General features: G+C 34.6%; 1 protein-coding gene across 1 annotated transcript; it reads left to right on the top strand.

Moving 5' to 3' along the window:
* The first annotated feature begins 4,921 nt into the window (after positions 1 to 4,921).
* LOC107030853 (cleavage stimulating factor 64-like) lies at positions 4,922 to 20,005 on the top strand. The gene is made up of 10 exons (XM_015232085.1): positions 4,922 to 4,979; positions 5,230 to 5,308; positions 6,308 to 6,482; positions 7,488 to 7,521; positions 7,669 to 7,889; positions 8,194 to 8,271; positions 18,528 to 18,563; positions 18,833 to 19,078; positions 19,484 to 19,753; positions 19,853 to 20,005. The coding sequence occupies exons 1-10, from the start codon at positions 4,943 to 4,945 to the stop codon at positions 19,979 to 19,981; spliced, it is 1,305 nt and encodes a 434-aa protein (XP_015087571.1). The 5' UTR covers positions 4,922 to 4,942; the 3' UTR covers positions 19,982 to 20,005.
* Positions 20,006 to 20,574: the final 569 nt, after the last annotated feature.

A 20,574-nucleotide genomic window follows, 5' to 3' on the forward strand; every position in this document is an offset into this window, starting at 1 on the left:
TATATAAATGGAGTATGTCTAATTATATAGTTTCAACTTATTTAAATCTCATCATTTTAGGAGATAATTGCTTTTAAAAACTCTAATTTGCAATATTATGATTTTTACCAAATTTTGGTGTGTCTAGATACGTCCAAGTATATGTATCCCGAAATACATGAGGTCAAAATTATGTGTAATTTGTTCTACATACACTGTATCTAGGTGAATTTGCATCTATATGAAATACATAACATATGTCGCTCGCCTCTCTCCCTATTTTAGTGTTTCTGGTGCAAATTTGCATGTATTTAGGTGTATCTTCCTCAATATATGATAAGAAATTCTTAATTAGTGGTACTTTACGTAATATTTTGAAAGTATAATAATAATATATATGACTAGAGTATGTCTAACTATATAGTTTCAACTTATTTAAATTCCACCAATTTAGGATTTATTGTTTTAAAAAAATCTAATTTGCAATATTACGAATTTTACCAAATTTTGGTGTTTCCCAATATATCCATATACATGTATCTCGGGATACATGAGATTAAAATTATGTGTAATTTGTTCTAGATACACTCTATCCAACAGAATTTGCATATGTATCAGAGATACATAACAAATCTCATTCGTCACTTTCCTATCTATCTGGAAGAATCACACCAGATACTTATAGATATGCCTATCTAGTATTATTCACATCTATCTAGGATACATAATAAATTTCATTTGCCTCCTTTCCCATCTTGCTTGCCTCTTTCCCTATTTTAGTGTATCTCCGGTAGAAAAAATATATGTATATAGGTGTATCTTCAGCAATATATGATAGAAAACACTTAATCAGTGGTAAAATACTTATATTTTGAAAGTATAGATAATATTCTCTCCGTTCATTTTTAATTTTCATGATTTTATTTTTATAGTCAAATTATAATAACTTTGACTTACATATTTATGATTTTTTTTCATCATATTGATATGCAAAAACTTGCAATTTATAATACTTTTCGTATGTTTTTGAATATCTTTTTTATTTTGTTTAAAATATCAAATTGATGTAATTTAATTTAACTTTGAATAAGTCAAATTGCCGCAATATCATAATTTTTAAGTGGACACAGAAAATAATAGCATATATGAGAATTGGGTATTTAATGGAAACTTTTACATATAGCCACTTAAAAATAATTAATTACTCTCCATATTTATAATTTGATAATTACAATTTGTAGCTACATGTTATATGGAGGAGAGAGACGGGCGAAACTGGAAGAGAGAGGACAAAGGCGACAGAGAGGGGGAAAAGAGTGGGAGAAAGGTGAATTATATATGTATATTGGTTAGATAATTATATATTATACATATGAATTTGTGTATATGGCAAGAAATATTGGGAGAGGCAGGAGAGAGGCGTGCGAGACTGGGAGCGGGAGGAGATAGGCGAGCGAGATCGAGAAAAGGAGGAGAGAGGAGAGAGAGAGAGAAAAAAGACAGTGGGAGAGAGATGAATTGTATATGTAGATAATTGTATATTATACATATACATTTATATATAGGGCAAGTGAGATTGGGAGAGCGAGGAGAGACACGACTGAGAGAGGGCAAAGAATGGGAGAGATGTGAATTGTATATGTATATAAGCTAAGTAATTGAATATTATACATATGTATTTGTATATTCTGATGAATTATACATATACAAACATAACTAATTATACAATTCGAAGTCAGACCACATAATTAATGTATGATGTTAGTTGCGAGTGGTAATTATAGCAAACTATAGCTATGATGAATAAATAAATAATATAAATTTGCTATATTGCGTAATTTTCCCTAGTTAATCCTAATTTTTACCCTAAATAGTATATATGACACTTGGATACGAGTTTAACTTAAAGTTTAAATTTTATATAATGTCAGTACATTACATCATCAGATCCTTAAAGTGAAATTTATAGGTAAACCTCGTAAAAGTATAAATTTTGTATCCATGAAAATAAAATAAGGGAAAACTAAACAAATATCTCATAAAAGTAATTGATTACAAATATATATTTGTTAATATTCATATCCTATTAAATAATTATATTATATATCTCTAGTCAATTTCGCTTAACTCATACTAATATCAGTATCATATACGATACTGATATCATTAAGGCTGACAATTTCACTTAATTGATAATAAATTTATTTGCTTTTCATATGTTTTTGTCAAAATTTGGGCATTTCTTTTTTTAGAAAAATCACGCACTATTCATCATATAAATATTTGGGGAAGAAGTTAATTCAAATTTATCTTCGGACTTTGATTGAAATAGTTCATTTTTTCACTTTTAATAATTAGAATAAGATATACATTTATCGTGATAAGTTTGATATAAACATATCCTTATTCATTTGTGTTGGAGAGTATAGTTTTTTAAGAAGATGACTGAGGTAAGAAATATCATTTTCCTTAAAAGAGATATTGCCGGTGTACATATTGGGAAAAATACAAGCAATTTCCATCCTAATATAATATGACATATTAAAGCCCTTGTATATGCTTGCAGATTTTCTATTGAATGCATTTAAAGATTCCTCGTATATCTATAGAATTTAAGAGATGACTCTTCATAATAATCACGTTGCTTCATGAACATATGACTTTTTATAATAGCCATATTCTTTGACAATTAAATATATCTGTTTAATTTAAGATCATCATATATTATAAGATATAATATATCCAACACTTTGCGGTATAAGCTTTCAGACACACAAGTCTTTATATAAGGGGAAATGGTCAAAGTATCCCACAAACTATAATATGTAATGGTACAATTTTTTTTCTGCTCAAACTTTATAGCAAAATTATGCATATTTTAATTTTCTCATTCATCATCATTTTAAATCAATGGCCAACATAACAATTATTCTATTCGTTCTTTAAAACACCACTTAAAGACCAATAGTCCCCACAATCACTTCACACAAAAATGAGATTGAGATCCATTTGAAAATATTTGAGGCTTGAGGGTTGAGAGTGGTCAATTTAAGCTTGAGGGATAGTGACATTATCATTTGAAATTCTGAGTGTTGAAAAATACGATTAGAATCAAACAGAATTTGTAAAGGACAAATTTGAATCAATTTTATAATAATAAAAGCATATTTGATACCAATTATCAACCGAGGGCAAGATTAGATTGTTTCAAAATATTCTAGGGCAAATAGATTTAAACCTTTACCCAATAAGTTTTCAAAATTTCAACATGCCACAATAAAATAGGTTTTATGTAAGAAGAAACTTATCTCTTTATTTGTTCTTATTTATCAAATTTCGCTTTTTGAGAATTAAAATTGCATGGACTTTGATAAATATTTAAAAGTGTATTTTTTGAGCATATTAATATGATAATGATTGCAACTTATAACTTTGATCCCAAGTTCCCAACCTTGACCACACTCCTTCTTCCTCACAAATCGAAGTACAAATAATAAAAAAACAAAATTTGAAATCAAAATAAACAATGAAAAAATTATTTTTTTGAGAAAGCACCATCAATTTAAATGGAAATATAGAAAGAAAGCAAAAAGAGAAAAGAAATAATAAATCCATACATAATATGTGTAAGAACCTCCAATTTTTCAAAATAATGAAGTAACAATGGTGGACAAGAGACTAGTAGAAAAAGAGAAGAAAGGGAGAGACTTGGAGGGAGGGGGTGCGGGGTGCGGGGTGGTGGTGGTGTAGTGAGGGGTGTATAATTTTTTCCCTTTTTTTAGTTTGAAGTCTTTTCTTTTAAGATTTTGACTTTTTTATATTAAAAATTTATTTTTTTAATTATTTTAAATTAAATGCTACATGTCTTCATTTAATTTACTATTTCGCCATATTATATGCATGCTACTGCACACACTTTCTCTTTTGATGAAGTATCGGAAAAATGTTCAATATGTATTTATTTTTTAAGGATCGAGTGTTGAATAGAAAAAAAAGTTTGTTAAGGTGTTAAGTAATGGGGAACTTTCACATCTAGTCACTCAAAAATAGCTTGATTACTCTCAATAGATATAGTTTGATGATTACAATTCCTATCTACATGTTATAGGGAGGAGAGAGGCGAGCGAGATTGGAGAGAGAGAGGAATGAAGCGAGAGAGATGGCAAAAAATGGGTGAATTGTATATTTATATCGGTTAGATAATGATATATTATACATATGAATTTGTATATATGGCAAGCGAGGTTGGGAGAGACGCGACTGAGATTTGGGGAGGGGGGAGAGAGGCCAGCGAGATTTGGAGAGAGGCGAACAAAAGAGGGCACAAAGTGGGAGAGAGGTGAAACTGTATATTTATATTAGTTAGATAATCGTATATTATACATATGCATTTGTATATATGGCAAGCGAGATTAGGAGAGAGAGAAGAAATATGAGCGAGATTGGGAGAGGGAGGAGAGAGGTGAGTCTCTAATTTGTTACATTCATCTGTCCCTAATTACTTGTCCGCTTTTCATTTTTTTTTTGTTGTCATTAGATACTTGTCCACTTTGACAAATTAAGAAAGGATAATTTTTTTTGCATCTTATACCCTCAATTAATTAGTTTGAAAAAGATATAACTTCTTGAAAATCTTAAGTCTTTGATTTATTCACTTCATAATTAATAGAGCTAAAATAATAAACTCACTAGTTCATTAATTGTTTTGTTAATAAGTATGTCAATTCAAAAGTGAAAAAGTAATTAGGGACAGAATGAGTAGTAAATAAATGGGTTGCCCGATTAAATCTGCCTGACCCGTTTTCCTTTTTCCTTCCTCATCTGTCCTGAAAATCAGGCAATGGCCTCTCCGCTTAATCACAGTTTGAAGAAAGAAGAATAAAGTGAATGACTTGAATTATCAGAGGGAAAAGTTGAATCTGAATCACTTGAGCTTGACCTTCTTCTTCAACTTTTAACAATTATGGCCACTTCTGATTCTCAGCGTCGTTCTGTCTTTGGTTAGTATTTCCCCCCTAATTCTCTTTATCTCTCAATTGGTTTTATTAAATTCTATTCAGGTTAACGTGATTCCACCAATTGTTTGCTGAATTTGTTGAAAAGATTGAAACTTTAACCAATTGGGCGTATTGGGTGTTGGTAATTTGGTCCAATTTGTGTTGCTTCTGTATGTATTTTAGTATATTACGATTGCTGGTAAGTTGTTAGCAGAATTTTTAAGTAATTTGGATTTATTTATGGGTTATGTAGTTGGGAATATACCTTATGATGCTACTGAAGAGCAACTAATTCAAATCTGTGAGGAAGTTGGACCAGTTGTTTCCTTCAGGTTAGTATGTTTTCTTTACTTTCTCTCTTATATTGCTCAGAAATAGTTTTATCTTTTATTTGTTTTATTTAGTTAAGACAGTTGTTTGGTTTTCAGAAGAGGGATATAGAACAGGTTGTTCTGTTGCAAATTTTCAACTTACAAGTGCACTCACATGTCTAGTATATGTAATAGTTGTAGTAAAATACTATTGCAAATACTTAACAACAGAGAAGATGATTGTGTTTTCAAACTAAAATAGGAAAACTACAATAGGGAAACTAATAAATGAAACAGTAACAAAGAAAGGGTAAAACAATAATAAGAATGGGATGAGATGCTAAAAGAAGGGGGTGACATGCCCAACAGAACGGGGATGAGTAGGACAAACTACTTCATACTTCATACTACAGAGCACTACTTATGTAGAAACTATATTTCTTCTTAGCTTGTCAAATAGACTTTCAACACCTTTTTTTGTCAACTAGAATCCCAAACATAGTTTAGAAACGATTTGCTTGGTTGTTTCTTCTTTTGGCTCGCGTAAATCCTCTTCGAGAAAAAAATACTTTAACTAGGTCGCCTGCCTTGTCTATTCACAAGAATACTCTTTTAACTTTTTCATCACAAATTCAGTGTTTTCTAGTGGTGATTATCCTTGTAGATGTTGTTTTGTAATGCATCCTTGTAGATGTTGTTTTGTAATGTATCCCTGTAGATGTTGTTTTGCTGATTGAGGATTTGAGGTGACTTATGGATAGAGTAAACTTGACGGCTAGAGTACCAAATATCATTTCTAGTATAAAAATGATTGTTTTGAATTATTACTCAGCTGGTTGAAAAACTTTTTATTGGGAAGAATTTTAAAGTTTTGTTTAGACGGTGTTATGTGGAGGATGACCAACTGAAGGAGATTCTTTCATCTTAAAAGAGATGACCCCCCATCCCCCTCTTCTTCTTTATTTGGATGAGTCTACCTAGCGTTTCCATCTTTTCATTCTTTTGGTTTATTTTCCTCAGATTGGTTGTTGATAGAGAAACTGGGAAACCAAAAGGTTATGGATTCTGCGAATACAGAGATGAAGAGACTTCCTTGAGTGCTCGTCGCAACCTTCAGGGTTACAAGATAAATGGACGGAAGCTAAGAGTTGATTTTGCTGGAAATGACAAAAATTCTGACAGAAATCGTGAACAGGTAAGATATTTAGACACCCTAAGCCATTTTATGAGTGTCAGCAAAAATTACTTTAGTGTATTTCTTTCATTAGCTGTTCTTTTACTTTCTTGTTGCTGGTTTGAACAACTGCTTTCCTATTTATTTCATGCAAGGTGATGTTGGTATTACAGTAGGTTCTGTGGGAGAAAAATTCTTCTTTCTAGATATCCAATACTAACATCACTGGTTTTCATCCTTGTTAAAAACCGTGAAATCTGGTGTTTTATGCTTCAAACACTTTAGCTGCCTAATCCACATATCATGGGATGCACTCTTATCGCTAGAGCAATGCCCTGGGGCGTACTCGATAGAGCAATGCTAATCTTTTTGCCATGGATAAGTACTGCATTTCAACAAGCCAACTTCTTCGCATATTTTCTATTGTTCGTTGCCGCATATCAGATGATTTATGTTTTTATTCCAAATGTATCAGGAATTGTCTTGTTTCCACCCTATATTACCGTTAACTACTGATTAATTTCAACCTGGGTAACTGGATAAAGAAGGTTCTTGTTCATGTTGATGTGTAAACCTGAGTCAAGGCCTGCAACCTATAACATTCAACTTTTTTGTTCTTTTGTTAAAAAAAGGTGCATTTCACTTATTTCTGTGCTAAACTAAAGTCCGAATTCTTTAGCATGTTTTCTTCATCAACTTTTTTAACCTACTTTATGTTAAATATATCAACACTTCTGCAGATACCTTAATAGTCATGCCCAAACATAATTATGATCCTTAATTAGGATGAAAGAGTGCTTCCTAATATTTAAACTCCTCTTGACAAATATTGTGAGAGAGCTTTTTGTGTGAATTATTATCATTTTTTTCTGGACATCACTTTTTCAGACACAAGCAAATACTTTATTGAACCCGTTCATTGAGGAAAGAGAAAGGAAAACAAACTAATACTCTCTTCGAATACTATTTTTCTCTAATTTTGAATAAAAATCTATTCAATTTACCATGTTTTTCTTTTCTATACAGGAGCGCGGTGGACCTGGCATGGTCGCGAATGCTGGTGTGTTTCACTCTCACTTCTTTTTTTCACTTTTCTCTTCCAATAGGCAAAAGAGAGGGGGGCATGAGATTCATATCATCAATTATTTTTTTTATTTTCTCTCTTTATAATATTTAATGTAACTTTTCTGTTGTAATGTCTTATCAGATCCCAAAATGCACATTGGGGGACCAGCTGTCCCTGTGGATTCTGCACTTCAGCAGCCATTAGGCATGCAAGTAGCTATGACTGCTGCAGCCGTTATGGCAGGAGCTCTTGGAGCTTCTCAGAGTGGAAACTCATTCAATACATCTGGAGTAGATCCTTTAACATTACATATGTCCAAATTGTCTAGGAGTCACCTGAATGATGTTATGTCTGAGTTTAAGGTCAGGATGTTGATTAAAATTTTCTCCCATTCATGATATTTTTAGTCCTTCTTGAATATTGTTGCAAAACTATAATATAATGACAAACTTTGAATTGCCTTCAAAGTCATTATGCTGAGTTATGCAAGAAGTAACAGAACTAGAAAACTACCCTTATGGCTGGAGGTATAGGAATTAACTAGCCAAATGGTCTTATTCTGGCATATTATTTCATTTATTATAGTGTCAATCAATGAATGTAATTCTCGAACCTCGTGGATAACTGCTTGACGCCTTGACATAATTATTGTAATTTTGATGTCAGGCAATGTGTACACAAAACAAGGAACAGACACGCCAACTGCTGCTAGCAATTCCAAATTTGACAAAAGCTCTTTTTCAGGTATTGACTTATGCTAGATGCTCAACATATTTGCAAGCTTCTGGTGTTGCTTAGCATTTTTGCGATTGCTGACTTCTCAATAATAATAAAAATAATTACCTATATTCTTCATAGTTGGTGACAACTTCGATGTCATTATAACTTCTGTGCTTATGTTATCATTACTACAGCATAGTCAAGCATCCATGCAAGGCTTCTGAAATCGCACTTACAGTGTTCTTTCCTCGGCTGTATTCGTCAGTATTTTAAAGTCACAATTCAAATCTTTTTTCTAGATTAGGACAAATGTACCTGTCCGCTGATGTATATCATATGGTTTACCAAAGTGCATGAGAGTTATATGAGTTGGGACTACTATGTTTGAAAAAAAGGAATTGTAAGAGTTGGTACTATGTGAGGAAGTTTAATATATTGGAGCACTTAAAATTATCTTCTGTATTTTTTATCCCTCTAAACAAGGGCCGACTTGGCTTTGACCTAGCGTCTACTTTGAAATAAATTTTTTTTAAATGGAGTTTCAGAAAAAGTTCCATGGAATATACCAATTTGTTCCTGGCCAAGTTATCTGAGAGGTGCTACTGCGACAATTTTGTATTTGACTAATCCTCTCATAAAGGTGCTTTTAAGTCAACTTACAAAAAAAGGACATAAAAAATTGACTTTACAAGTAAAACTTTCTTCAAAAAAGATTCACTTTACACTTAGTACTAGATAAATAGATAATTTGTGTTAAACAGTTCTACTATTCAACATCTTCTTGATGCCACCAATGAAATTTCTTAGTACTTCAACAAAAATAAATGATATTAAATAATTAATGTCACAACATTACTTAAGTTTCTAATCTTTATTTAATTAAATTGTAAAATACAATTTAAGGGGGAACAAATTGAGAAGTATTAATACATATGATTTCGAATCCAAGTCGGGCACCACTAAGAGACAACGTGCTGAGTATGGATAGTCTTATTATTGTTGTACTAATAAAAATCCTATTTGGATTATACTACTTGTCACGATCGGAGTCTAGACCCTAGCCGAAACCGACGTCGTTGACCTCTCAGAGGTCGCAGACAAGCCTACATACGTCATTGTTACATCATCTAGATTAATTTTAGCGGAAAATTTGAACTTTTTGTTTACTTAGACTTCATAGTGAGAAACATTGAACTCGCATAACATTATCTACATAAACTCATAAGTGTTCACAACAACCATCTATTATCAAGATAATCAAATGAAATACATAGTCAATATCTGTATAAAATATAAAGTTGCCAAAATGGCACCAATAAAATATCTGAAAATAACTGAGAAAAAAACACTAATGGAACATAATCCACTACCTAATGTCTACGTCTAATGCTAGAATAAAATAGTAAGTATCCTCGAAAGCATGAGGGCCTACCAAATCCGGATGAAAGCTCCACGTCCGGATAACTTCAGCGTCGATTCTTAAGTTCTAGCGTCCAGCTGCAACTACACCTAAAAGTAGAGAGTTGTATGAGATCAGTACACACTTGTACTAAGTATGGGTATATGCAAGCACACACCAAGGACATGCATGATTAAGAAGAGCTCTCTCCTAACGATATGAATTATGGAAAGTCAAGTCAGTAGACTTGCCAAAATCGGATTAGGAAAGTCATGCTATGAGAGTAACATGCATCATCATTCATATCATTTTGCAAACAACACATAACATATTGCACATATCATATCACGTAGTTCATATCATTCCTTCATATGTCATGAGACCTTGGAATCATGGACTTGATATTTGGACTTCCCAAAATGAGGGCTCAACATATGGGACCTCCACTAGGGAGTCTTCTTTAGCAAACACGGAGTCTACTTCATTCATTTATACATACTTCATTTTCATTCGTTCGTAAGCTAGTGTAAACACCAGTTATACCTAGTGTCATTACTTAAGTCTAGCTCACCTCTTGATCATCTTATCCTAACACCTTTGGTATCGTTCATTTCATTATGTGCATTATCTGAGGCTGTCCTCATTCTTTCTTTGGGAACTTTAACCTTAACCAACATAGATCATGTGAGCATCATGAAATCCAGTGTTTAACCCCACACCGAAAAGAGGTGGAATCATCGGCAAAAGTGAACCAAAACATGCTAGCGTATATAGGGAGTCGAACCCTGCTAGAACCCTATATTGGCAGTATAGGTTCAAAGACTAGGAGATATAAGGAGGCCCATACCCGTCTAGACGGACAGTCTCATCTCATTAGAATTACACGCACCTCTGCCTTCCCGAAAGAAGGAATCTCAACTCATAGCTAGCCTATTGGTGCTCATTATAAAGTTCCATTACATTCATCTCATACATCATAGAAGTTGGCTTCTAGCATGAGGGCATCATAGCTCATTAGATTATTTCTCATCTCATCATTAGTATTAAGTATGCATTAACTTTTAATACTTTCATTAGAGTGTTCATACAGACTGGTCTGTTCATTAACATTACACTCTCATAGGCGAGTACGTTTTGGTAACATTTACTTAGTTTGATATTGCTCTCATGTTTCACATTGGTCTCTTATTATGTTGTCACCACATCCATTAGTCTTAGCACATTTGCCCATCATAATTACTCACCATTTTTTTACGTGAATGTTCATTTCATCACATGCCAAAGTAATTGGCCTTTTAGTGTATTTCACACTCTTACTTAACCCTTTTGGGGTCTAATCATTCCTCACATAACATCTTAGGTTCACTTTATAACGTATGCTGGACTTATGAGTCCATACGCACAAGCCATGAGGCTTCATTCATAATTCATTTAAGTGCATATTGTTCAAGATTATGTGATACAAGTCTTATGCATCTTGTAAGTATGCCAAAGTCTCAATTTGATTCCTATAGGCAACATTCATTAAATATTTAATCACGTAAGAGTTATGTGTCAATACGGAATTTGGGCAAGGGAACCTGGTTTTGAATCCCTTGAACGACATTTAGCCATTCCTAAATTTTAACCATCGTGTCACTCGGCTTGGGGATCCAGGTTCGACCCCCATTGCTCACGTTAATATTTTTTTTCTTTTCACATTTCATTTTGGCAGTTGCTGAGGGGCGTGGGATCGATTCCCCATGACCCCATACTTTTCTCTTAATAAATTTTCCCCTCCTTAGCTTCTCATTTTCGCTACTGGTCGAGGGGTTGTGGGATCTATTCCCCGAAGCGCTTTTTTTTTATATATATTTTCCTCTTCTCCTTTGCTACCTACCTAGAGGACGTGGGTTCAAATCCCACTATTCTCATTTATTTATTTACGTTTTAAGTAGAAGAGTCCGGCTAAGGGCACACGGGTTCGAATCCCACGCGCCTCACTTTTTTTTAGTAATATGTTTGGGGGATCTTTCGTGTCGTGGGATCGAAACCCCACAAAAGCATATCTTTTCTTCCTTTTTCTGCCGAGTTTCGCTGGAACCACAACCCCAGTTCGAGCCCCTCTTAGCACACCCCTTTTAATTAATTTATTAAGGTATGCTTTAGTGATGTCTTAGGTTCGATCGCTGCAAACCTCACCTATTTTTTTTATGTTTAGATGCCCAAAATTTCCAGAAACCATATGCAGCAGATTTCCAGATCTGGGGACTTTGTTACACGTTTTTTATGCAGCATTTTACGGGTCATTTGAGCACCTTTTTCTTAGTCATTCGTTAGGGTTCCTAAGACAAGTTAGAGGTATGATTTGTTCATTTGTTTTAACTAGAATTGATAACATTTCAACCATGTGAACATCACGATTTTAAGAACATCTAATTGCACATAAAACACGAGTGATCTCTATGCTATTAACATGCTCAAACAAAGACTCAAAGTCATGGTCACAATCTTACGCACATACATACGTGTCTACATTCATATTTCCGAAAGACACAAAACATAAACACATAATCATGAACACATACTCAAAACGAGATCATCACCACAAACACAGTATCCCTAAATTCTACCAGCAAGCATACCCAACCTAAGATCATAGGGAGCTAGTGACAGGTACATGCAATGGGGAACAACCCTAATTTTCGAGTTGATTCATTTGAGCCTTAAGAGTCTCTCGGGAAAGGGACGAAGAGGAAAGAAAATCCATACCTGAAGTTGTTCAAAAGTGATTCAACGTTCTGCCTATCTCTCCACTAAGCCAACGCCTCACCACCGAAACCACAAGCAAAATTCGTCGAGAAATTTATTTTTACTTTTCGTTTTTAACCTTGTTTGAGCGTCAAGTTCTGGATGAGCTTTATGTTTTTTTTCTTTTTGGTTCTGTTCGTTCTGTTGTTTTACAAAGAGTTGAGCATGAATTTGAGAAAGAGATGGTGAGAAACGTGTGGGTGTGTTAGCTTAGGATAAGGAGATTAGGAAGAGACTTAGTCAAATTCGGATTAATAATATTTAATTAATAAATAAATATCTGATTTTTCCTTTTTCTTAAATCAGCAATTAAATATTAATTAATTAAATTAAAAATTCACCAAATAAAATAATCAAATTAAATCATTGCTCCCACCTAGGTTCGAACTCGGGTGGAGCAAGATTTCACTCAAAGGGCCAATTTCGGCCCTTTCTACACAAATTGCCCCTCCACCATCATAATTAATTAATTATTAAATATTTAGGGTAATTACAATACTACCCTTATCCTAGACAGGAGCCAATTCCTCCATATCCTCTGTTTCTTCTTCACCCACAACTCTTAGCCATGCTCACCACTTTATCTCCATTAAACTTACCTTGAAAAACTACCTTTTTTGGTGCACAGAACTATTTGTCTTTGTTCTGTGATCAAAATATTCATGGTTACGTTAACGGGTCTACTCCGTGCCCAGCGTCAACTATCAGCGACACTGTTGGTGCTAAGCCGAACCCAGATTACTCACGATGGATACAACAAAATCAGTTAATCCTTAGTCTTTTTATCTCATCCCTTTTCGAGAAAACACTTCCAATAATCATTGAAATGAATACATCGAAGGATTCTGGTACGCACTTGCAGCTACTCTATCTTCTCCATCTAATACACGGGTTCTCAATCTCCATATGAAACTACAGAACTTAAAACGGGATGATCTCTCTATCATGCAATACTTACACAAGGCCAAACACATCTTGGATGAAATTTCTACTGCTGGACGACCACTTATTCTTGCAGACCAAAATATAAATATGTTTAAAGGGTTGTGATCATAATTTAAAGATATTGTTACTACCTTATCAGCCCGTACTGAGCTAGTAACTTTGGCAGAACATCATAGTTTATTGCTAAATCACGAGTTCACCAATGGCACCTCCTTCTCATCCCTCTCTTTATCATCTTCTACCCCTTCAGAATCCATTAACCAATTAGCAGCCCACCTTAGCGATAAAAGTAGTTCAACTGACCGTAATGTCAACCTCAATTCCAATCGAGGTAGAGGTTGTTCATATCGTGATCGTGGTAGACGTGGAGGACGTTCCTATCAACGAACTTTCTCCAATAACAATCAGAAATGGAACTCCTATGATTCCCGTCCTAGATGCCAAATTTGTAATGACGGCAATCATCTTGCCAACACTTGTTATTAACGCTACAACAACTCACCGTATCCTACTGCATACCTAGTTCATCCATCTCCCCACTCACCAACAATCAATAGTTTCCAGATACAGGCGCTACTTATTACATCAGCCCGGATCTCATTAATATTCATCAAGTTGAGGAGTACAAGGGACCAAATCAAGTTCATGTCGGCAACAGCCATAGCCTTCCCATTCACCACACTGGTAGATCTCTTCTTACCTCTCCCTCTCGCTCTTTTTCCCTTAAGAATCTTTTACATGTTCCCACTATTACAAAATATCTTCTTTCTATTCAACGTTTTTCTATCAACAATAATGCTTTTTTGAATTTCACTCATATCACTTTCTTGTTAAGGATCGGGATACCAAGAAGCCTCTTCTTTTCGGTGGACTCTTCCTTCGTGTCATCTAATTATTCCATCAAGGCATCTCCTTCATGTTGGCATCTTCATCTCGGTCATCGGTATAAATGAATTCTTCAACAAATACTTAGGGAAAATAATTTACCTTGTAGTAGTTTTAGATTTTATAATCTATGATGTGCTTCTCAATTGGGCAAGTCACACAAATTATCTCTTTCTTTGAGTCTCAATAAAAGTTCTTTAATTTTACAATTATTATATGTCGATGTTTGGGGTCCAGCTCTACTTCTTTCGTCACAAGGCCATAAATATTTTTTAGTTTTTGTTGACAACTGCACAAGTTATACTTGGGAATTTCCCATTTCGAACAAGTCCGATACCTTAGCCGTGTTTCAAAATTTAGAACTATTGTTGAGCGACAATTCAACAATAAAATTAAATCTATACAATCTGATTGGAGAGGGGTATTTCGTTACATGTCACCTATTTTATCCAATCTTGGCATCTCACATCATATATCATGTCCACATACCCATAAATAACAAGGTAAGGTTGAACAAAAACATCGACATATTCTCGAAACTGGACTTAGTCTTTTTGCTCATAGTTCTACTCCTGCTCGCTATTGGCATTTTGCATTCGAATCAACAATTATCTAATTAATTGACTCCCTTCATCTACAACTAATGGTCTTTCTCTTTCTCCATATGAACTTGTCCATCACTCCATAACTGACTATGGTTTTCTGAAAGCTTTTTATTGTTTGTGTTATCCGTACTTACGCCCCCTATAATAAGCACAAGTTTGATTTTCGAAGTAAGCCCACTTGGGTTATAGATGCCTTGATCGCTCCACTAGACGAGTTTATATTTCCCGACACATCAAATTTGATGAGATTAATTATCATTTGTCAAACCTTCTATCCTTGGCCCTCCCCCATTCCAACCAACTTCATCACACCCTTGGGTTTCTCTCCCTGTTGCTATTCCTCCAAATTCTAGTCCTCCACAACAGGCCACTCCTACTACTTTATTTCCATCTGCACCTCGTAATACTCATCATCCTTCGTCATCACATTGTAGTACTAGTCACGGTCCCCACCAAACTACTGTACCCATCATCTCTCCTATCGTTGACCTTGTCCCCTCCTACATCACCTCCAGTGTCCGACTTCTCTAATTTCAATCTTGTTCCTAATCCGTCTTTACCACCCAAGCCAGAAACATCAAGAACTCATCACATGAAGCTTCGTAATATGAATCCTTCCACTCATTAGGCTTCTACCTCCTCACCATCCCCTCCAACAATTGAGCCAACTTGTTTCACTGAAGCAAATAAGTACAAAGAATGGAGACCAATGATGACATCCGAAATGGGTGCTTTGCTCTGCAATGATACATGTTCCTTAGTCCCTTACGATCTATCAATGAATGTTCTGGGGTACAAATGGGTGTTTAGTATTAAAATAAATTCCACTAGTGCTATTGATTGTTATAAGGCTCGCCGTAGCCAAAGGATTCCATCAACTCGAAGGTCACGACTACTCAGAAACTTTCAGTCCGCTCATCAAACCAGCCACAATTCGCATTGTCCTTTCCATGGCAGCAACACATCATTGGTCTTTACACCAATTGGATGTCCAAAATGATTTCTTGCATGAGGAGCTTCAAGAGCAAGTTTTCATGTCTCAACCATTAGATTTCACTCATCCTCTCTATCCTATCCATGTATGTCACCTAAAGAAGTCTTTCTACGACCTCAAACAAGCACCCAGGGCCTAGTATATGTGACTTCTTCTTTTTCTCGATCATATGGGATTTGTTGCCTCCAAATCAGACACTTCTCAGTTTATTTACTGATAAAATGATGTAACAACATATATCTTGGTCTTGTAGATGATATAATAATTACGGGGAATCACACCTCGTTTTTGGATTCCATTATTTCTAAGATCGGGTTTGAATTTTCAATACGTGATTTGGGTCCTTTAAGCTACTTTCTTGGTGTTCAAGTTTCTACCGGGCCAGATGGTATTTTCCTCTCTCAACACAAATATATCAGCAATCTTCTTTTCAAGGCTGACATGCAACAGTGCAAACCTTTAGTAACCACTATGACAGTGAATATAAAGCTCATAGAGAGGACAACCCACTATTTTCTGATGCAACTATGTATCGACATGTTGTCGGCGCATTACAATATGTCACTCTCACACGCACGGACCTTGCGTTTGTGGTTAATAAAGTATGTCAATTCGTGTACAATCCCACGGAAAATAACTGGGCTGCTGCTAAACGGATACTACGCTACTTACAACACACTCAATATCATCATTTTCACATTCCTTGTTCATCTAATTTGCTACTTCAGGCTTTTACTCATTCAGATTGGGCATCCTGCATAGATGATCGCAAATCCACAGGTGGTTATGCAATATATTTAGGTGTTGCTCTTATCTCTTGGTCCTCGAAGAAACAACATACTGTCTCTAGGTCCTTCACTGAATCTGAGTACAAATCTCTTGCCGATGCAGCTGCTGAATTAACTTGGGTTCAATCTCTCTTGTCTGAGTTAGGCGTGTGTCTCCCAAAGACTCCAATTCTTTGCTGTGACAACATTGGTGCAACGTACCTTTCCATTAATTCAATATTTCATGCTCGGACGAAGCATGGAATAGTTTGTAAATATGAATAGTAGTATGGGTACTTTGTCATGAAAAATTGATTGTTTGCTGTTACTATCAAGGAGAAGTTTCAAGTTTCTACTTCCTTCAAACTGCAGAAAAGAAAACTACTTTTGCTACAATTTAGAATCACTTTTTTTCAAAAGCTTGACCAAACACTTTATATCTCCAAAAAAAGTGATTTTTTAACTATAAACAGCATTTGCACTTCTAGTTTCTTAACAGCTTGGCCAAATAACTCAGTTTTAAATCTTTTCTTATCCATAGTTAGACCATCAAACTTGATTAAATAGGTTATTAGATTCAAATTCAGACCTTCTCTTGACCCTAGTAAGACTAAGATCACAAAACTTCAATCCATAATTCTATGAAATTGCATGTATAGTTGAATATTTATGTTCAAAAGTAAAAGCAATAAATATGCAACAAAAGACAATAGATTTTGAACTCTTCTTGTTTTGCTTTTCTTCTCTTTTTTCGTTTCCATTGTTAATGTATTTTTATGGAACTTGGTATATGCTGATATAATCGAGGTTGATGGATAGTTTTCTTTTGCTCTTCCATATATGGTGCAAAATTGAGAATAACAAAAAAAATTTGGAAAATAAGAGAGAAATGATGTGTTGCAACCACCATATGCTACATATAAAAAGTTTATATGACATATTTGATCAGTTTCATAATCTAACATTATCTTGGCCTTTTAGATCAATGGAGAAGTACTGAATTTCTATTTTTAAAAAATATATCCTTTTTAATATACTTGGGATAGCATCCAAGGGTGTGGCCTAATGGTTGATGAAGTGGGTTTATAACTATGAAATTGTAGGTTTAAATCCCAGAGAAGACAAAACACTAGATGATTTCTTTCCATTTGTCCAAGCCTTGATGGATAGAATTATCCGATACATGTGTTGGTGGGAGGTAGTAGGTACCCGGTGAAATTAGAATACATTATCCTCATAGGGGAAGATTGTGACAAAGTGAATTTCTCACCATTACTCACTTGTTGCTCAGTTACCATTTCATATTTTAGCACTTATTATGTTTTTTTATAGATAAGATACAATACATAACCATTAGTGTTACTTGGCTGATTTTTGTATTGCCATCTGCTAATATTTTTGAGGAAGAATTTATGGTCATTATCTAAAAATCTATTAGAGTGACATCAAACATATGATTTTAGTTGATCGAAATGTTAATATTTATTATCTTGAGGTGCAGAGTAAAAAGCTCATATTTTGGACATGCATTTTGTGTATTTTCATTATAATATGTTTAATAAAGAAAAGAAAATATTTACATTTTTCTTACAGGTGACATAAATAACAATTGAAGAAACTGCTGCTATGAGTTTTTCTTGTACTGTGGATAGCTTGCAGTATCATCACAATGATGACCTTGACACTTGTGTTGTATGCTTGATGTTTTAGATGTTTTCCTACATTATGAATTACATAATCGTTTTTTATTTTCTAGAGTGATGAACATGCTTTATTCCACATGAAAGGGGTCATATTACTAGTTCTCAGTTTCAAAATAGCAATGTTGCTTGTTTTTACACTGTATGGTTATTGAAATAGCACACTTACAAATTTAGATTTGTCTGCCAATGCAGGCACAACTAATACAGGGAATGGTAACCCAATCAATGGTTCGTTCACTGGTTCTATACTTTTTTTAATATTATTCTCTCTCTCGATATAGATAAAAGTTGTGAAGTTGTGTCTATTCAAATTCTTACTGCTTTCCTTTACTTTTTTGTTCTTTTGAATTTGATTCCTATTATTTTAGTATCAGAGCCAAGTTAAGGACAGTTTCAATAATTCTTGCATATTTCTTAATTTATTTTAAATCAGCACATATATGCGCGCATACTATTTCAAAGCGCTACACCTAATCAATCATCTTTAAAATGTCCAGTTGCAGACACCAAATATTCAACAAGCTCAACTGCAGTCATTGTTGCTAGATAGTCAACAGCTACCAACTCGGCCTCTTCCTGGGTTACCCCCACTTCCCCCTAGATTTCTCCCCAAGGCACGGCCTCAGATTCAATCGGTGCAACCAGGGCAGAATCAAGTTTTGCAGAGTCTGTTAACGACACCTTCTGGAATCCTTCCAGCAATACAACCCCAGGTACTGGTGTCAATGAACCCACCAGTTCAGGTGGGAACTTCCTCTTCTATAAAGCAGCAAATGCAACATTCTTTCTTAAAACAAGTTTGGCCAGTTGCATTTACGAATTTTACATACAATAATTAAGTAGGCACAGCAAATAACAAACTATCATCCTTCTCCATTAATGCATTATTGGAACAAGGTTTTCAGGTGCAAATATTTCTTTGTTGTGAAAATGACTTAAGGTCCATATAACTTATTTTGAACGATTTTCACGCTCGACTGGTTGAATAAATCTATCCAATGAATAAATTTACCTTTGGAAGAAAGAGGGCTTATTTCAATTACAATGAAAATAGAAACAGACATGATAATTATTATATGAAACAATTTACTTCCAGTGATGTGGGACATCAATGTGATGTTGTATAATTTTGTGTTTTTTGGTTGTAGGGAAACCCTTCAGCAGCTTTTGGGATCTTGGATAATACAAATAATTCATCTTTGATTACCAGACCAGCTTACCCTTCAGGTTTGCCTGAGAAGAAGAGACCGGCGGCTAACAATCTACATCTTCCGAGTCCGCTATCGAAAATGACAAGGATTAATGATGGAATAAGTTATGCCATGCTTGATGCACCTCTACCTACGCCCCAGTTAGGACCCTCAAATCAAGTTTCAGCTCCACTACAAACGTCAAACCCTGATAACCAAGCTAGTCAGGTATAACTCTGGATGTGTGAATGATTGTTTTGATTTGGTACTATATATAGAAACATAAAGGATGTAGTTTAGTTTTTATTAAGATGTTCTTTTCAACAGGTGCAGCTTCCCTCAAACGTTGAGTCTGCCTTGCTACAACAAGTACTGAGTCTCACTCCTGAACAGTTAACTTCACTTCCACCAGATCAGCAGCAGCAGGTCATTCAGCTCCAACAGAGGCTTCGCTAGCCAAAATTTAATACGCAAAGAGGACCTCACATACACCTGCAAGCGGAGTATCTTTGCCCTTCCGAAATATTTGCGTATAAGGGCATGTTTTCTGTCTCGGATAATTTTCGTATTGTAAAGCGATTGATTGAGAAGGATCTAGCATCGAATTGACTTTGTGGCTCCAGTTGTACTCTAGCATTAGATATTTAAGAGACATGTTCATTTCCTTAAGTTTTTTGTATAAATTTTTCGTTGTTGATGGAATCCTGTGTCTGTGATATTAAAATGTTTATTTCTATTATTGTTCTGAAGTAGCTATAAGAATTCTGGAGAATGCTTTTTATAGTTGTTGATAATTCTTTTGTGAAGGATGGATTAGACTGTTTCTCCTTTGTATTTTTTTGCATGGTTTATCATCTCTCCGTTGAAAATGGTTTAACTGGTAAGGTTTTCTACCTTTTTTAATTTTCTTTTGTGACTATACAAACTATGCTTGGTGATACGAGTTGTATCACCTTGATCAACTTTCATGATCATGAAAAATATAGTTTGAGTATCCTACTACATACTATTTTATCCAAAACGATTGGGTTGTGTTGTTTTTGTTGTGT

This window comes from Solanum pennellii, chromosome 9, assembly GCF_001406875.1.
Source record: "Solanum pennellii chromosome 9, SPENNV200".
In the NCBI taxonomy this organism is placed as follows: domain Eukaryota; kingdom Viridiplantae; phylum Streptophyta; class Magnoliopsida; order Solanales; family Solanaceae; genus Solanum; species Solanum pennellii.

Bases quoted from the DNA above. Each gene is read 5' to 3' on its own strand.
- LOC107030853 (XM_015232085.1), top strand. From the start codon at position 4,943: ATGGCCACTTCTGATTCTCAGCGTCGTTCTGTCTTTG. The intron at 5,309-6,307 runs GTTAGTATGTTT...TATTTTCCTCAG, and splicing joins GGACCAGTTGTTTCCTTCAG to ATTGGTTGTTGATAGAGAAA. The intron at 19,079-19,483 runs GTGGGAACTTCC...TTTTGGTTGTAG, and splicing joins CAATGAACCCACCAGTTCAG to GGAAACCCTTCAGCAGCTTT.